At 33.1% G+C, this 14,917-nt stretch overlaps 1 protein-coding gene across 1 annotated transcript in view; it reads left to right on the top strand.

The window, feature by feature from the left end:
- Msh4 (mutS homolog 4) overlaps positions 1-14,917 on the top strand; it is a 98,676-nt gene that overhangs the window by 45,731 nt on the left and 38,028 nt on the right. Inside the window, exons 9-14 of the mRNA XM_074079741.1 lie at positions 7,130-7,204; positions 9,220-9,284; positions 10,355-10,524; positions 12,181-12,317; positions 13,331-13,434; positions 14,536-14,660. Of these exons, the coding sequence (XP_073935842.1) occupies positions 7,130-7,204; positions 9,220-9,284; positions 10,355-10,524; positions 12,181-12,317; positions 13,331-13,434; positions 14,536-14,660 (676 nt within the window). The remainder of the gene's footprint in view (positions 1-7,129; positions 7,205-9,219; positions 9,285-10,354; positions 10,525-12,180; positions 12,318-13,330; positions 13,435-14,535; positions 14,661-14,917) is intronic.

The raw sequence follows: 14,917 nt of genomic DNA, 5'->3' as shown, positions 1-14,917 counted from the left end.
GTATCTATCAGCAGATGAATGGACAAAGAAAATATGGTATATGTAAACAAATACATATTGCCCAAAAAGAAGTATTCCCCATAAAGAAGAATGAAATTATGTTGTTTACAGAAAAATGAGTTAAGCTCAGAAAGACAAATATAACATGTTCTCTCTCACATGCAGAATCTAGACCTAAAAATCAATTTTAAAAATGACAGGAGTTTAAAATGGGGGGACTGTTTGGGGTACAAACCAACAGGAAAGGGAAAAGCAAAAGAAAAGAGTGGAAGAGATGGTGAGTATAATTGAAGTATTTTATATGTATCTATGAAAATAGAATAATGAAACCTGTTAAAATTGTGTAAAAGGGGAAATAGGGAGATAAGAAAGAGTACTTCTAGGGATGAAATTGATCAAATTGTGCATGTATGGAAATATCAATATGAAACTCATTTGTGCCATTAGTATATGCTAATAAAAATAATTTTTGAATAGAGCCAAATTAGACCTTGTGTGAATAAGAAATTATTTTTAGTGGGGCATAGTGGCTCTTGCCCATAATCCTAGCTACTTGGGAGGTGACATTAAGAAGATCACAGTTCGAGGCCAGCCCAGGGAAAAAGTTAAAGATCTTATCTCAACCAATAAAAATTGGATGTAGTATTGTGTCTGTCATCTCAGTTGCAGGAAGCATAATTAGGATTGAGGTCCAGATTGGCCTGGGCTATTCAAAAAATAACTAAAGCAAAAAAGGACTGGGGACATGACTGATAAGGTAGAGTACCCCCAGCAAGCACAAGAACCTGAGTTCTTACCCCAGTACTGCCAAAAAATTACTTTAAAGCATCTGAGTTGGGTGTTATGTTACAAGAGATGGTCTTATTTTAATACAAATTCCTTCTTGTACCCCATTCTTAGCTATTGAAGACTTTACTTCCTACTTCACTAAGAAAAGCAAAACAACAAAAAAAATAACTTCCACTAGCTCCCACAACCACATTCATCCCTACTTAGATGCATACAGATGTGCTATGGATGTACTATATTTTCTCATTACTATGTCCGTCTTCCTGGCTCAGCGAACACTTTTACTTACACACTCAGTTCCTCATCTTCTCACCTCTTCCTGAGTAGCAGTTCAGACTATTCCCAACTTGTGTCTGTCAATGTTCACCTTTTTGCTTATTTGTTTTCATGAACCTACAAACATGCCTTTATCACATCATTAAAACAACTACATTTTTTGTTTGATTTTCTTTCTCTGCTTTTTTCCTTTTTTGTTTCTTTTTATAGCAAAAATCCTTGAAAGGATTGTCCATAATTGATGTCTCTAATCACTCTCCTTTTCTCTCTTAACTTATTTGGATCAGGTATTTACCCCACTCCGCCACTAACACTGCCACCAGCAATATCAAGGTCACCAAAGATCTTTGGTAGTTAATAGCAGTGCTCATTGTACTTGACCTAGCAGCAAAATTTCACACAAATGAACTGCTTTTTGAAATATTTTCTTCCTTTGCCTTCCAGAAGAGTACTTCCTCTGTGTATTCTCCCAACTTGTTCCATATCACTTTTAGCCCATTTTTTAAAAAAAGAAGTAATGAGAAATAACACAAATACAGAAAATGATACAAAACAAAAATGCAGTACTCATTAGTTTGTCTCAAAGTGAACATCCATGCAACAATCACTGAAGAAAAGAAACATACTGCCAGTAGTTCAGAAACTGCCTTCTCCTTCCCACTTGTTATTCTCTTCCTCTTCTTTTAAAGAATCACTTTCTTATTTTCTTTATAATTTACTTTTACCTGTTCTTTCAAAAAGTCTTACATATAAGGTATCATTCTTTGTATATTTTTTATAACTGGTTTCTCCTAGTCAACATGATGTTTGTGACATTTATATGGCTTTAACTCATTTGTTTCCATTGCTATGCAGTATTCTGTTGTGTGTGTGTGTGTGTATAATTATTTATCCATGTCACTATTGCTAGACTTTTCAATTATGACAGTTTGGGATAATTAGAAATTTCTGAAATACTTACACCTATCTCTTAATACAATTGTTCACACATTTATTGAACATATAGTTGGGAATAGAATTTTTCAGAAGTAGGGTATGCATATCTTCAGTTTATTTATTTATTTATGGGACTGGAGTTTGAACTCAGGGCTTTGAGCTTACAAAGCAAGCACTCTTATCACTTGAACCACATTTCCAGGCCATTGCTCTGGTTATTTTGAAGATGGGGAATCTCATGAAATATTTGGGGCTGGGCTTGAACAGTGATCTTCCTGATCTCATCCTCTCAAATAGTTAGGATTACAGGCATGAACCACTGGCACCAGCTCATATCTTCAACTTTAGTAGAAAATAAAGAATGTTTGCCTACGTGTTTTTCAAAATGACTGTATCAATTTCCCTCTCGGCTGTGTAAGAATTCCCTCTGCTTTTCCCCCAAACCTGATATTATCTCTTAAAATTCTAGCTATAGTGGTTGGTAGACAGTAGTGTCTCATTGGTGTTTTAATTTGCAATTTCTTGTTAATGAGGTTGAGCACCCTTTCATATGTGTATTAACTATTTGAAGACTTTTGTGAAAATCTAAGTCTCTTGCTTATTTCTACTGTATTTATTTTCTTTGTGATCTGTGGGGCTTCTTTTTCTATTTTAGATATGAGCCCTTTATTGATTTTATGTGTTACGAATGTCTTCACTCTGTCATTTGCTTTTGTATTTTGAGTATTTTGAGTATTGTAGAGCAGATGCTGTTAATGTGCCACTCACATCTTTTTAGCATTCACTTTTGTGCAAAGGAAGTTTCTTGTAGGAAGCATCTGAGTCTCTCTGCTGAATACTTTCTTTGGCCAGAAGAGGGGCTGGAGAGTTTCAGGGAGCTGATGTCCCTGGCAACATCTCTTAACCAATACTGGGTAGGAATTGGTGAATAGATACTCCATTTTCCTGAGCTCACTCTTTACCACCTTCCAAGTCTCCAGCAGGATTGAGCCATAGTAATATCCAAGGGTAACCTAATCATTAATGTATTCTGCATTGATATCCTTCTCTTCCCTGCCTTACTTTCTACTCCCTGGGCAGCCTCTTCAATTTAGAGACCATTTCTTTTGTCGTGCAGAAGCATTTTAATTTCATATAGTCCAATTTGTCAATCCTTTCTCTTAGTTGCTGAACCACTTGAGTTCTATTGAAGAAGTCATTGCCTATGCCTGTTAATTCCAGTATGTTCCCTGCTCTTTACTGCACTAGCTTCAAAGTTTCAAGTCTTATATTAAGGTCCTTAATCCACTTTGAGTTGATATTTGTACAGGGAAACAAACCTGGGTCTAGTTTCAGTTTTCTGCATGCAGATGTCCAGTTTTCCCAGCAGCATTTGTTAAAGAGGCTGCCTTTCTCCATTGTATGTTTTTGGTACCTTTATCAAAAATCAGATGGGCATAACTGCATGGATTCATATCTGGGCCTTCCATTCTGTTCCATGGTCTTCATGTCTGTTTCTGTGCTAGTACCATGCTGGGTTTTTTTGTTTTGTTTTGTTTTTTGCTAAGGATCTGTAGTTTAGTTTGATGTCAGATATTGTGATTGTGTTCCTCTTTTTACTCAGTATTGCATTGGCTATTTGCCATCTTTTGTGCTTCTAAACGTACTTCAGGGTTGATTTTTCAGTCTCTGTGATGAATGCCATTGGAATTTTGATGGGAATCCACTGAACATGTAGATTCTTGCTTTTGGTAATATATAGATTTTTTTCAATATTCATTCTACTAATCCACAAGCATGGGAGATCTTTCCATTTTCCGTAGTTGTCTTTGATTTCTTTCTTTAGTAGTTTATAGTTTTCCTTGTAGAGGTCGTTCACATCTTTGTTAAGTTTGTTCCTAAGTATTTTTTTAGGCTATTGTAAATGGTATGATTTTCCTCTCTTCCTTCTCAATCTGTTCATTGTTGGTGTATAGAAAGGCTACTGATTTTTGTAAATTGTTTTTGTATCCTGCTAACCTTGCTAAAGCTCTTTATGGTGTCCGGGAGTTTTTCAGATCTTTTAGTTATAAGATTATGTCATCTGCAAATAAGGATAGGTTGACGTCTTCCTTTTCTATTTGTACTCCTTTTATTTCTTCTTTCTGTCTCATTTCTCTGGCTATGAATTCCAAAACTATGTTGAATAAGAGTGAAGAGAGTGGACACCCTTGTCTCATTCCTGAGTTTAGAGGGAATGTTTTCAGTATTTCCCCATTTAGTATGATGTTGGTTATAGGTTTGTCATATATAGCCTTTATTATGTTGAGGTACATTCTTTCTATTCCTAGTTTCATCAGAGCTTTTATCATGAAAGGATGTTGAATTTTATTGAGGGCATTTTTCTGCATCTATTGAGATAATCATGTGGTTTTTGTCTTTGCTTCTGTTAATATACTGAACTACATTTAATTATTTGCATATGCTGAGCCATCCCTGGGATGAAACCAACTTGACCATGGTTTGTGATCCTTTTGATATACTGTTGAATTAGGTTTGCCAGTATTTTATTGAGGATTTTTGCATCTATGTTCATTAAAGACATTGGCCTATAATTCTCTTTTTTTGTTGTGTCCTTATCTGGTTTAGGGATGAATATAATAATAGCTTCATAGAATGTGTTTGGCAGTGTTACTTCCCTTTCTATTTCATGGAAGAGTTTTTTTTTCATTTTTCTTTTATTATTCATATGTGCATACAAGGCTTGGTTCATTTCTCCCCCCTGCCCCCACCCCCTCCCTTACCACCCACTCCGCCCCCTCCCTCTCCCCCCCCTCAATACCCAGCAGAAACTATTTCATGGAAGAGTTTAAGGAGTGTTGGTATTAATTCTTCTTTAAAGGTCTGGTAGAATTCATCAGGTCCTAGCCTTTTTTTTTTTTAGGGGAGACTCTTTACTGCTGCTTCAGTTTCATTGCTTGTTATGGATCTGTTTAGGTCCATATTCAATTTGATGCTACTCTATCACCAACAGTTTTTGAATGGTCGTATGTATGCAGAAATTTGTCCATTTCTTCTAGTTTTCCCAATTTAATTATAGTTTTTCAAAGTAGTCCCTAATGAGTCCCTGGAATTCCTTGGTGTTTTTTGTGATCTCATCCTTTTCATTTCTAATTTTATTAATTTGGGTTTTTTCCCCTCCTCATTTTAGTCAGATTTGCCAGGGATTTGTTGAAGAACCAGCTTTTATTTCATTTGGGTCTGTGTGTGTGTGTGTGTGTGTGTGTGTGTGTCTAGTCTCTATTTCATTGATTCCAGCCCTTATTTTTATCATTATTTCTGTCCTTCTGCTAGTTTTGGGTTTAACTTCTTATTTTCTAGGAGTTTGAGATGCAGCATTAGGTCATTTATTTGACATCTGTGTTTTTAATATATGTTCTCATGGCTATAAACTTTCCCCTTAGGACTGCCTTTGCTATGTCCCATAGGTTCTGATAGGTTGTGCTTTCATTCTTATTAAGTTCCAGGAACTTTTTTATTTCTTCCCTTATTTCTTCAATGAGCAATGTGTTGTTCAGCCTCTAGTTGTTTATTTTCTGCTGTTCCTTTTGTTGTTGAATTCTTGTTTTATTGGATTGTTGTCAGACATTATATAAGGGGTTATTTCAGTTTTCTTATATTGGTTAAGATTTGCTTTGTGACCTAAAATATGGTCTGTTTTGGAGAAGGTTCCATGGACTGCTAAGAAGAATGTATATTGTGCTGTTCCAGGATGGAATATTCTGTAGACATCTGTCAGGTCCATTGGATCTATGGTGTCATTCAATTCTAGAGTTTCTTTGTTTATTTTTTGTCTGAATGACCTATCTGTTGGTGATAGAGGAGTATCAAAGTCTCCCACCACCACTGTGTTGGGGGTATATCTGTATTTTTAAGTCCATTAATGTATGTTTAATGAAGTTGGGTACACTGGCATTGGGTGTATGTAGGTTAATAATTGTTATTTCCTCTTGATGTATTGCTCTTTTTATTAGTATGAAGTACCTTCTTTGTCTCTTCTGACTAAATTAGGTTTGACATCCACAGTTTCTTAATTACTATGACCTTATTACAAGTTGATAGTGGAGTTAGACCTTTTATACCTGTTCTTCTTCAAGAGTGTATTGACTAATTTTGGAATTGTTCTCCTTTGGTGATAGTGATGATAGTTGACTTCTGTTTGGTGAATTTTATTTTTAACCTGATGGTTAATTTCAGAGTTCCATTATAAAAATTATGGGATTACACTTTTGGGACTAAGGGCATTCCTTGTGATATTTCTTTTATTTTTTGGCAGTACTAGGTTTGAACTCCAGGCCTCACACTTGCTAGACAGGCATTCTACCACTTGAACCATTCTGCCAGCCCATGTGGTATTTCTTTTAAACTGGTCCATATACTAACAATACAGAATAGGTTTTTTTGTTTTTGTTTTTATTTTTTTGTTTTGCAGTGGAGGCTGTAGATCAGGGAATGTAAACAAAAACAGCTTCTATTGAGTACATTATATCATAATAGCAATATTCTAAAACTTTTTTCTGTCAGTATTGATAAATTAATGAATTCATAAGACCTTTCCTCATTTTTCCTGAGTTAGTACCACTGATCAGCTCTGGAGAGAGCACAATTTAATATATATAAAGTTTATTTATGTAATTTAGAATGCTGAAGATGCTTTATTTTAAAAGACTATAATTAATTGGGGTCACTGAAATATGAAAATTGTTTCACTTGCACAGACAGGAACCAATAAGGAAAATTTGTGATTTTCTGTACCTATCTGGGAGGTTCAGATTCACCCTTTCAAAATATCGTCTATCTGCAAATATCTTTTGTGGATGTGCTTTTTTCAGTTATTCACTTGGCGCTGCTCAGGATTGAACTGTGTCTCCTTTTGCTATTATAGTTTAAACTGCATCCAAGATACTGAAGTAGAAATGAAAGTTGGATACAATGATATGAACTCTCCTCATTGTTAGGCTTTCAGGGACTTGTGCCCTAGGATTATGATCATGGGTTAGCTATTTCTAATCATTCTATAGGCTGGCTTCCTAGGTAGGCTGACACACAGAAATAGACGGAATACGTTTAAATATTGACGGTGTCCATAGCTGGATTTTTTTCTTAACAGGTTAATGCAGCTGAATCAAAGATAACAAATTTGATATACCTAAAGCATACCTTGGAGCTTGTGGATCCCCTAAAGGTAATTTATATGTGTATACTATACAAAACATATTAGGGATCACTTTAAAACTTTGTGCTTAGGAAAAATGTAAATTTATAGAACATTACAAGAGTACTATAATGAGTTTCCAAATTTGTCTTTCTTTACATATATGGAACACACACACACACATATTATCCTTATTATAAACTCTTACTGATCCATTTGAGAATAAGTTTTATATCTAAATATTGAAATGCATAGCTCCTCTGAACAAGGGTATTCTCTCATATAGCCATAGTAAAATTACCAAATTTATGATTTTAATACTGATACAGTACTATCATATAATATATATCCTATATTCATCTTTTTCTGTTGTCTTAAAAGAATGTTCTTTATAGCATTTTTTTCTGATACAGGGTCCAATCCATAGCAATGCAGTATATTTGATGCCTTTAAACTCTTTTTTTCCCATTTTTTCCTTCCTTCTTTTCTGCCTTCTGCCTTCCTTCCTTCCTTCTTTTCTTTTTCTCTTTCTTTCTTTCCTTCCTTCCCTCTTTCTTTCTTTCTTTCTCTTTCTCTCTCTTTCTTTCCTTATTTATTTGTTTATTAAATCACACTCTCCATGTAGGCTGACCTAGAAGTCACTGTGTATCCCAGGCTGGTGTAAAACTCATAATCCTCCTGCCTCAACCTCCCAAGTGCTGGGATTACATGTGTGCACCACCACACCCAGATGATATCTTTATACTCCTGAAATGGAAAAGTTTCTCAGATTTTCATTCATGATATTGCAATTATGAAGAAATGAGAGATTAATAAGGAATAAGGAATACAAATTCTACTTATTTTATAGGAAACGTTCACAACATATATCTTTTTATTGAGCAGGGGGAGGCTGCTGGAGATTGAAGCCAGGGCCAGGGTCTTGCATGTGCTAAGCGCTTGTTCTACCAATGAGCTACATCCATATGTACATATGATATATGTGAGATATATGCATATATATGGTATATGTGATACATATATATATGATTGTGATATATATGAGATATATATGATTGTGGCTCCAGCAGGAGAGCACCTGCATACCAAGCACATGGTCCTGAGTTCAAAATCTCAGTACCACCAAAACAAAACAAAAAAGAAATGTTGACCTAGATCTGAGCTTAGTGATGGTCATTGAAATATTACTTATAGTTGTGAGAAATTACAAGTAGAATAGACCTCTACTTATTAGAGGAAGTGATTATTTGCTTTCCTTAGGGTGAAATATTATGAATTAATTTTTTGCTGTGAAAAATTTCTAATACTCATGCTGTAGTATTAAGTATGTGGGAGGGGAGGAACATACAACAGTGATATAAATTTTTTGTTCCAGATATGAACAGGAAATATACCATAATATTTAGAGTATGTATCTTTGGAAAGGTACTAGAACTATGAGTGATTTGATTTTTTTATGCTTCTGTGATCTTTACAATTTTTAATTAGCATGAGCATATTATTTTTGTATCAGAAACAAATGAAAGGTAATAGCCATTGCCTCACATCAAATTAAAATAGGAGATAACAGTCAAGTTAACTATGTTTTCTCCTTTTTATGTTTATTGAGTTAGTGACCACTCATAATTTCTATTAAGCAAAATTAAATTCCTGATCTCATTTTTGCTGTACTTATGAATATACTAGGTGCTTTTTTAGTTAAATATGTTTCTAAACCAAATTTGAGAATTGTATAGAGAGTATCTCCAAAATGTTATTAGTAGCTACCTCTGTTATTAGTTGGATGTTTAAAGTTAGGAAACAAGAAAAGTAGAAGGAATATAGTGAGTCAGTGGATGGCACTTATTAACTTGTGCTTTTTATCTGGAAAGTGGGAAAGATATAATCTGTCCTAATCTACATACTTAAAATGTTTCTGTGAACATAAAAATGAGAACATGAAGCAAGAACACTTTTGAAAGTTGTAAAGTATTAAATATAATATGCTGTGTTTGAACAGTGTTATAATTTGTCATCCTTACCTATCTTTGTTTATTCTTTAATAGATTTCTCTGAAGAACTGTAATACAACTTTATTAAGAGCTTACTATGGTTCCTTGGAAGACAAGAGGTTTTTTTCATTCAACTGTTAATAAAATAGATATTCTTTCTGATCATTACTGACTTTAAAAACTAATAGTATTCTATATAACAATTTCTTGGGTTTCTTTAAGCTGTTCATTAAAATTATAATTATATATTTTGTCTTGTAAGTACAATAAATAGAGTAATAGCACAATGAATATTTGTGCTAATGGATAGGTAGAGTAGCATGAAATCTGAAATCCTTGTACAATTTTAATATTTCACATTTTTAGCTATTCACTATGGAAAGACTTGCAAATATAAAAGTATATTCCTCTCCTTCGTTAAATCATTAAAGACCTGATGTAACAAAAAATAGTAGGTATGAAAATTGAATAAAGTCTTAATATAGTTTAGTGTTGTTAAATTATTAGCAATAGTACCTTGGTTCTTAACCAAAAAGGTTTTTCATACTTAAGAACTATTTTGTTGATTCAGGATTTATATTCAGTTTGTGAGGCCACATACTGAAGTTTGTGCTTCATTGCATATAAAATACAGAGCAGGATAAAGGAGAAGGTTGGGAAAATAGGTATTACCAGATTTCCGGCTTGCATAATCAGTGTATTTGATTACTCATAGTTGTGAGAGTCTTGTGACACTCTCTTAGTAAGTATTTTATCACCCCTTCCCTTACCAAGGGCGGGGGACATATGTTATCTTTCCCTGAATTCTTGTACCTGATGCCACTTTTGCTACACTGTGTAAGTGTTTATTGAATGAATGAGCATGAAGTCAGAATTTTCATAGCAGTTCTCTAGAGATGGATGTATTATTACTCAAAGACACAGTCAATTATGTATAATTTCGGAGATCTGTTTATTAGTAGATTTTAGAATGTGTTTGGGGGCCTCATACTATTTTAGAATAGTCCTGAATGACAAAATAATTTAAAACAGACATAGTCATATCTCTAACTTATATAAATGGGAGTATTTCTTGATTAATTATTTCTTTTAAAAGACTCAACAGAAGTTTATCATTAACTATGATTCAAATTATAAATGAAAGTGGCTGTTTGGCTTGTTACCTATAATTTGTTTACTTTAATGTTAGGTTTGGAATTATACTTGAAAAGATTAAAACAGTAATTAATGATGATGCAAGATACATGAAAGGATGCCTGAATATGAGGACTCAGAAGTGCTATGCAGTGAGGTCTAACATAAATGAGTTTCTTGACATAGCTAGGAGAACATATACAGAGATTGTAGATGACATAGCAGGTAATTTATTTGAGTTTATTTTTTTGCATTTTAGGAATAAAACAGACTTTTGAGGATATGCTGGTGATAGAAGACTAGTCATGCACATTATTAATTTACATTTTACTGCAAGACAGATAAGGTTAACACATAATTGCCAATTAAGAAACCTCATAGAGTTACCTTTATAAAACGTTGTGTATAATTTATATGAAAAACTCAGATTGTCAAATACTAATGCTAAAAATATATTTAGCCATGGAGGAGACACCAATTTTATCTAGAACAGGTGTCATTTGAGCCAGTCCAGTAATTCTTTTAACAAGTACTTATTGAACTCCTACTACATGTACACACTGATCTGGACACTGGGAATACATAGTGAACATAAGTCTCTGTCCTCAGGAGCTTATATTATAGCAGAGGTGGCAGACAATAAAGAAGCAAACACATTTATACACACATACACATACATATATATGTGCATAACATCATATAATTTTATAAAGGATATAAGCTATATGAAGAGAAATACAGAAGGTGGAATGAGTAAGAGAGTAACTTAAGGATCCTCCTATAGAGAATAGGAAAGTTTTTAGTAGATAGACTATCCTGGATGGGAATTTCCTACACTGGACAGGCAGTAGTATAAGCTGAAGCACAGAGACATAAAGAATGAGTGAGGAAATCTGGTAGGATGGAATAGGACATTCCTTTATGGAGTTTATAAGAGATAAGATTAGATATATAGAGTAGAAAGCAGCAGTTAGTCTTTGAAGGCTAGGAATTTGGATTTTTTTTTTCCAAGGAGAATGGAGAGGTACTGAGAAGTTTTTACTTTGTAGAGTGAAATTTATTTAAAACATATTTAATTAAGTTGAGTGAGAAAGGAAGGCCAGTTTAAATTATTTAAGTTAATAATATTAACATTATTTAGTGTGATAGCAGTGTATGTGAAACAGGAAGAATGCAAGGATTAAAGGAAAACTTGATAGGAATTAATTATTAATACATATGACCATGGTATAGGGAAATATAGCCATTAGTACTAAATGAGATTTCTAGCACAAGAATGGTGGAACCACTGAGAATAACAAAAAAATCATGAAGACCAATTGTTTTGAGTAGCGAAAATGTTAGTCTCTTTCAAGCAATGTTCAAAATCAAGGTCATCTTAGAAATAGAAATTCAGGATTCTATAATGAGTATACAGTTGTTAGGGATATTTGGATTTTTTAAAATGAATTTTGTTTGATGAATCACCTATTCCTTTTTAAGAATATTTTGTTGATAAAATATATTTTATAGAAGGACTTTCTTATTGTGAGTTAATTATTACAGTAATTTACATCACTATTCTCTTCATTAAAATGTGGAAATGAATAACATCAGAAACTCTAATATCCCTAACATAGAATATAAAATAGCCCTTTTTGTTTCTTATAATTTCTTTTCATTTAAATTATGTCTATCAGTACTTTTGTATTTTTTTTTTGGGGGGGGGAACCTGGCCACATCTCTTTGACATTAAATTTTTTACAGTTAAAAAGTAGTAACATTTTCCTGTATATATATAAAGAAAAAATCCTGTGACTATTTCTACAGAAAGACTAATTTCTTCATTAAACTTATTTTGTTTTATTTTTGTTTGGTTTTTTTTTTGTTTCTGGTCACTAGGAATGATATCACAGCTTGCAGAAAAATATAGTCTTCCTTTAAGGACAAGTTTTAGCTCTGCACGAGGATTTTTCATCCAGATGACTACAGATTGTACAGTGCTCTCCAGTGATCAACTTCCTTCAGAATTTATTAAGGTTCATTCTAGAGTGGTTAAGAAATTATTATTCCTGAGCTTGTAGAGTTACCTTTATTTTCCAGCACTCCTTGAGTTTTTACATGCCAAATTTCTGAACGTTTTGTGAATTGCCTCTCCTTCCATTCCTATCCACCCACGTAACAGCTACACCAATCTAGTGATTTAGAAGTTCTTTTGCAGAAAAACCAAACTCAGTATTTGTTGAAGTTTGGGGAGCTTGATGTGAGAAGAAAAAGGCAAATAAAGAAACAAAATCAAAATGTTGTTTTTGATCAAATAAATTAGAAAATTTTTCAGTTAACTCTCCAGACATATTTGCTTATGAAAGATTTGAAAAGTCTTCATGTAAGGAAATTTGCTTAACTTTTAAAAATCTATCACTCCCAACCCTTTGGGCCATGAAAATACTTTTTCCCTAAATACATATTTATTCCTCCACAATGTAACCATTTGGGAAAGTATCCAATCTAATCTTTGCTTTCTCTGCTTTCAAGAAGTACCTTTTGACACAAACAATTTAGCTTTCAGATTTATTTACACACACACGTAAAGGCATATACACACAAATACTGAATGACCAAGCAGTAAGGGATGGATGAAGTAAAAGAAGGGGTTGAAAGTCAGTAATGGTGTTAGAGATTGAGGTTCAAAAATAGGAAAAGGACTGAGACAAGTCAGATATGGAATGAGGATCACTAATGTCTGTCATGTCTGTCATGCATGTTACTTGCTAATAAGATGCAGTGTTTTAGTATTTCTGTAAGACCATTTTAAAGCCTGTCAAAAAATAATCATGTTGGATAGACTAGGGTAAAAATATCCTAATTTATCCTTTGAAATGATCTTCCTTTTCTTTTACAAATGTTATTTAGGACTTTCTTTGTGATACTGTATCTCAAAAATTAAAATGATTAACCTAAAATACCTATATTTCAATGTAGGTCAATTGATGTTTTATTTCATATGCTTGTGCACATATCTCAACATTTGTTTTTTTTAACTTCCTAGCAGATTTCTAAGATGAAGAATTCTTACAGCTTTACATCAGCAGATTTAATTAAAATGAATGAAAGATGCCAAGAGTCTCTGCGAGAAATCTATCACATGACTTATATGTACGAGCATTTAACATATTTGAATATTGAATTAGATTGGTTTAATTTGAGGAGCTATGATAAATTTCATTAATTAACTTTTTGTCAGGTTGTAGACTATTGTAGAATTATGAATATTAGTAAAGAAAGCCTACATTGTGATGAGGACTACTGAGCCTCACAGAAGCTTGACAGCAAATCTAATTACAAAAAAAATTGCATTATAACCAATACTTCTCTAGTGTGTATAACATCATGATATGGGACTTGGCATATCATGAGCTTATCTTGGGCTCCATTCAGTTTACTCTTTTTCCTATGGCGTAAGGCCTCAATCTCTCATACCCTGGCATTTTTATAGGACTATTGTAACTGCCAACTTTTTGCTGTTCATGAAACAGTAGTAATACAGTTAGAAAAAACTAGAACATTTAGAATTGGTAGGCTGAGATAAGAGATAGGTTGAGCTTTCAAAACGATATCAAGGCATAGATCACAAACATAACATATAGTAAATTTGTGGTACACTTTTATCCTTATAAGGAAAAAATGTTTGCATTATATCATAGTATAACCCTGCCACATAAAAACTTTAATTACATTATTTCAATATGTGTGTGAGAGAGAAAGAAAGTCGGGGGGATTAAAAAGGACCAATTAAGAGAGAGATTGAGACAGAGTGGGAAGAGAAAGAGAAAATAAAATAAATAGCTTTTATGTCAAATCTAACATTTCCAAAAAACAAAGTTATTAGCAGATAGGATCTGTCCAGGTATAGTAAGGACTTGATTTGACCTATATACCACTTTTATATTTTATAAAATATAATCCTTTAAAATAATTGTTTATTTTCTTAATATTTAATTAAAGCAGTCATTTAAAAAACATGCTGTTAACATCAGAAGATGGATTATTTATCACTGATTAGTTGTGACCTTGACCAGAAGCTATAATTTCCTCATTTTATCTAAAATGAGACAATTGAGCAATGAACGTTTATTCTACAGCTCAACTAAGAATATTATTTTACCTCAAGCAATGAATTTAATATTATTTTATAATTATATTGTGTGTCCTTTTTTAGAAAGTATTTTTACGTGTATTACCCATATGTACTTTCAGGATAGTATGCAAACTGCTTAGTGAAATTTATGAACATATTCATTGCTTACATAAACTCTCTGACACTGTGTCAATGCTGGATATGCTACTGTCATTTGCACATGCCTGCACTCTTTCTGACTATGGTAAGTTAGTTTCTTTGGAATAAACATATTGTACTGAAATTTGTATTCTATTCAAAGAATGTTATATACCAGTCATGAATATTTATATTTTTACTTGAAATGTAGTCTCTTACCTATGGCCTAAGACACAAAATAGAGAAAGTGAAATCACCCTTAAAACTTCTTTTGAAATTAAAGAAATATTCACTTGGAAATTGGCAAATAAAAATGAAAACACTATGAGAAATTTTAAAGGTTTCCCAAATAAGAAAGACTAC

The sequence above is a fragment of the Castor canadensis genome, chromosome 7 (assembly GCF_047511655.1).
Source record: "Castor canadensis chromosome 7, mCasCan1.hap1v2, whole genome shotgun sequence".
Taxonomy (NCBI): domain Eukaryota; kingdom Metazoa; phylum Chordata; class Mammalia; order Rodentia; family Castoridae; genus Castor; species Castor canadensis.
Note: the sequence above shows the minus strand (reverse complement) of the source record. Positions and strands in the feature narration are given on the sequence as shown.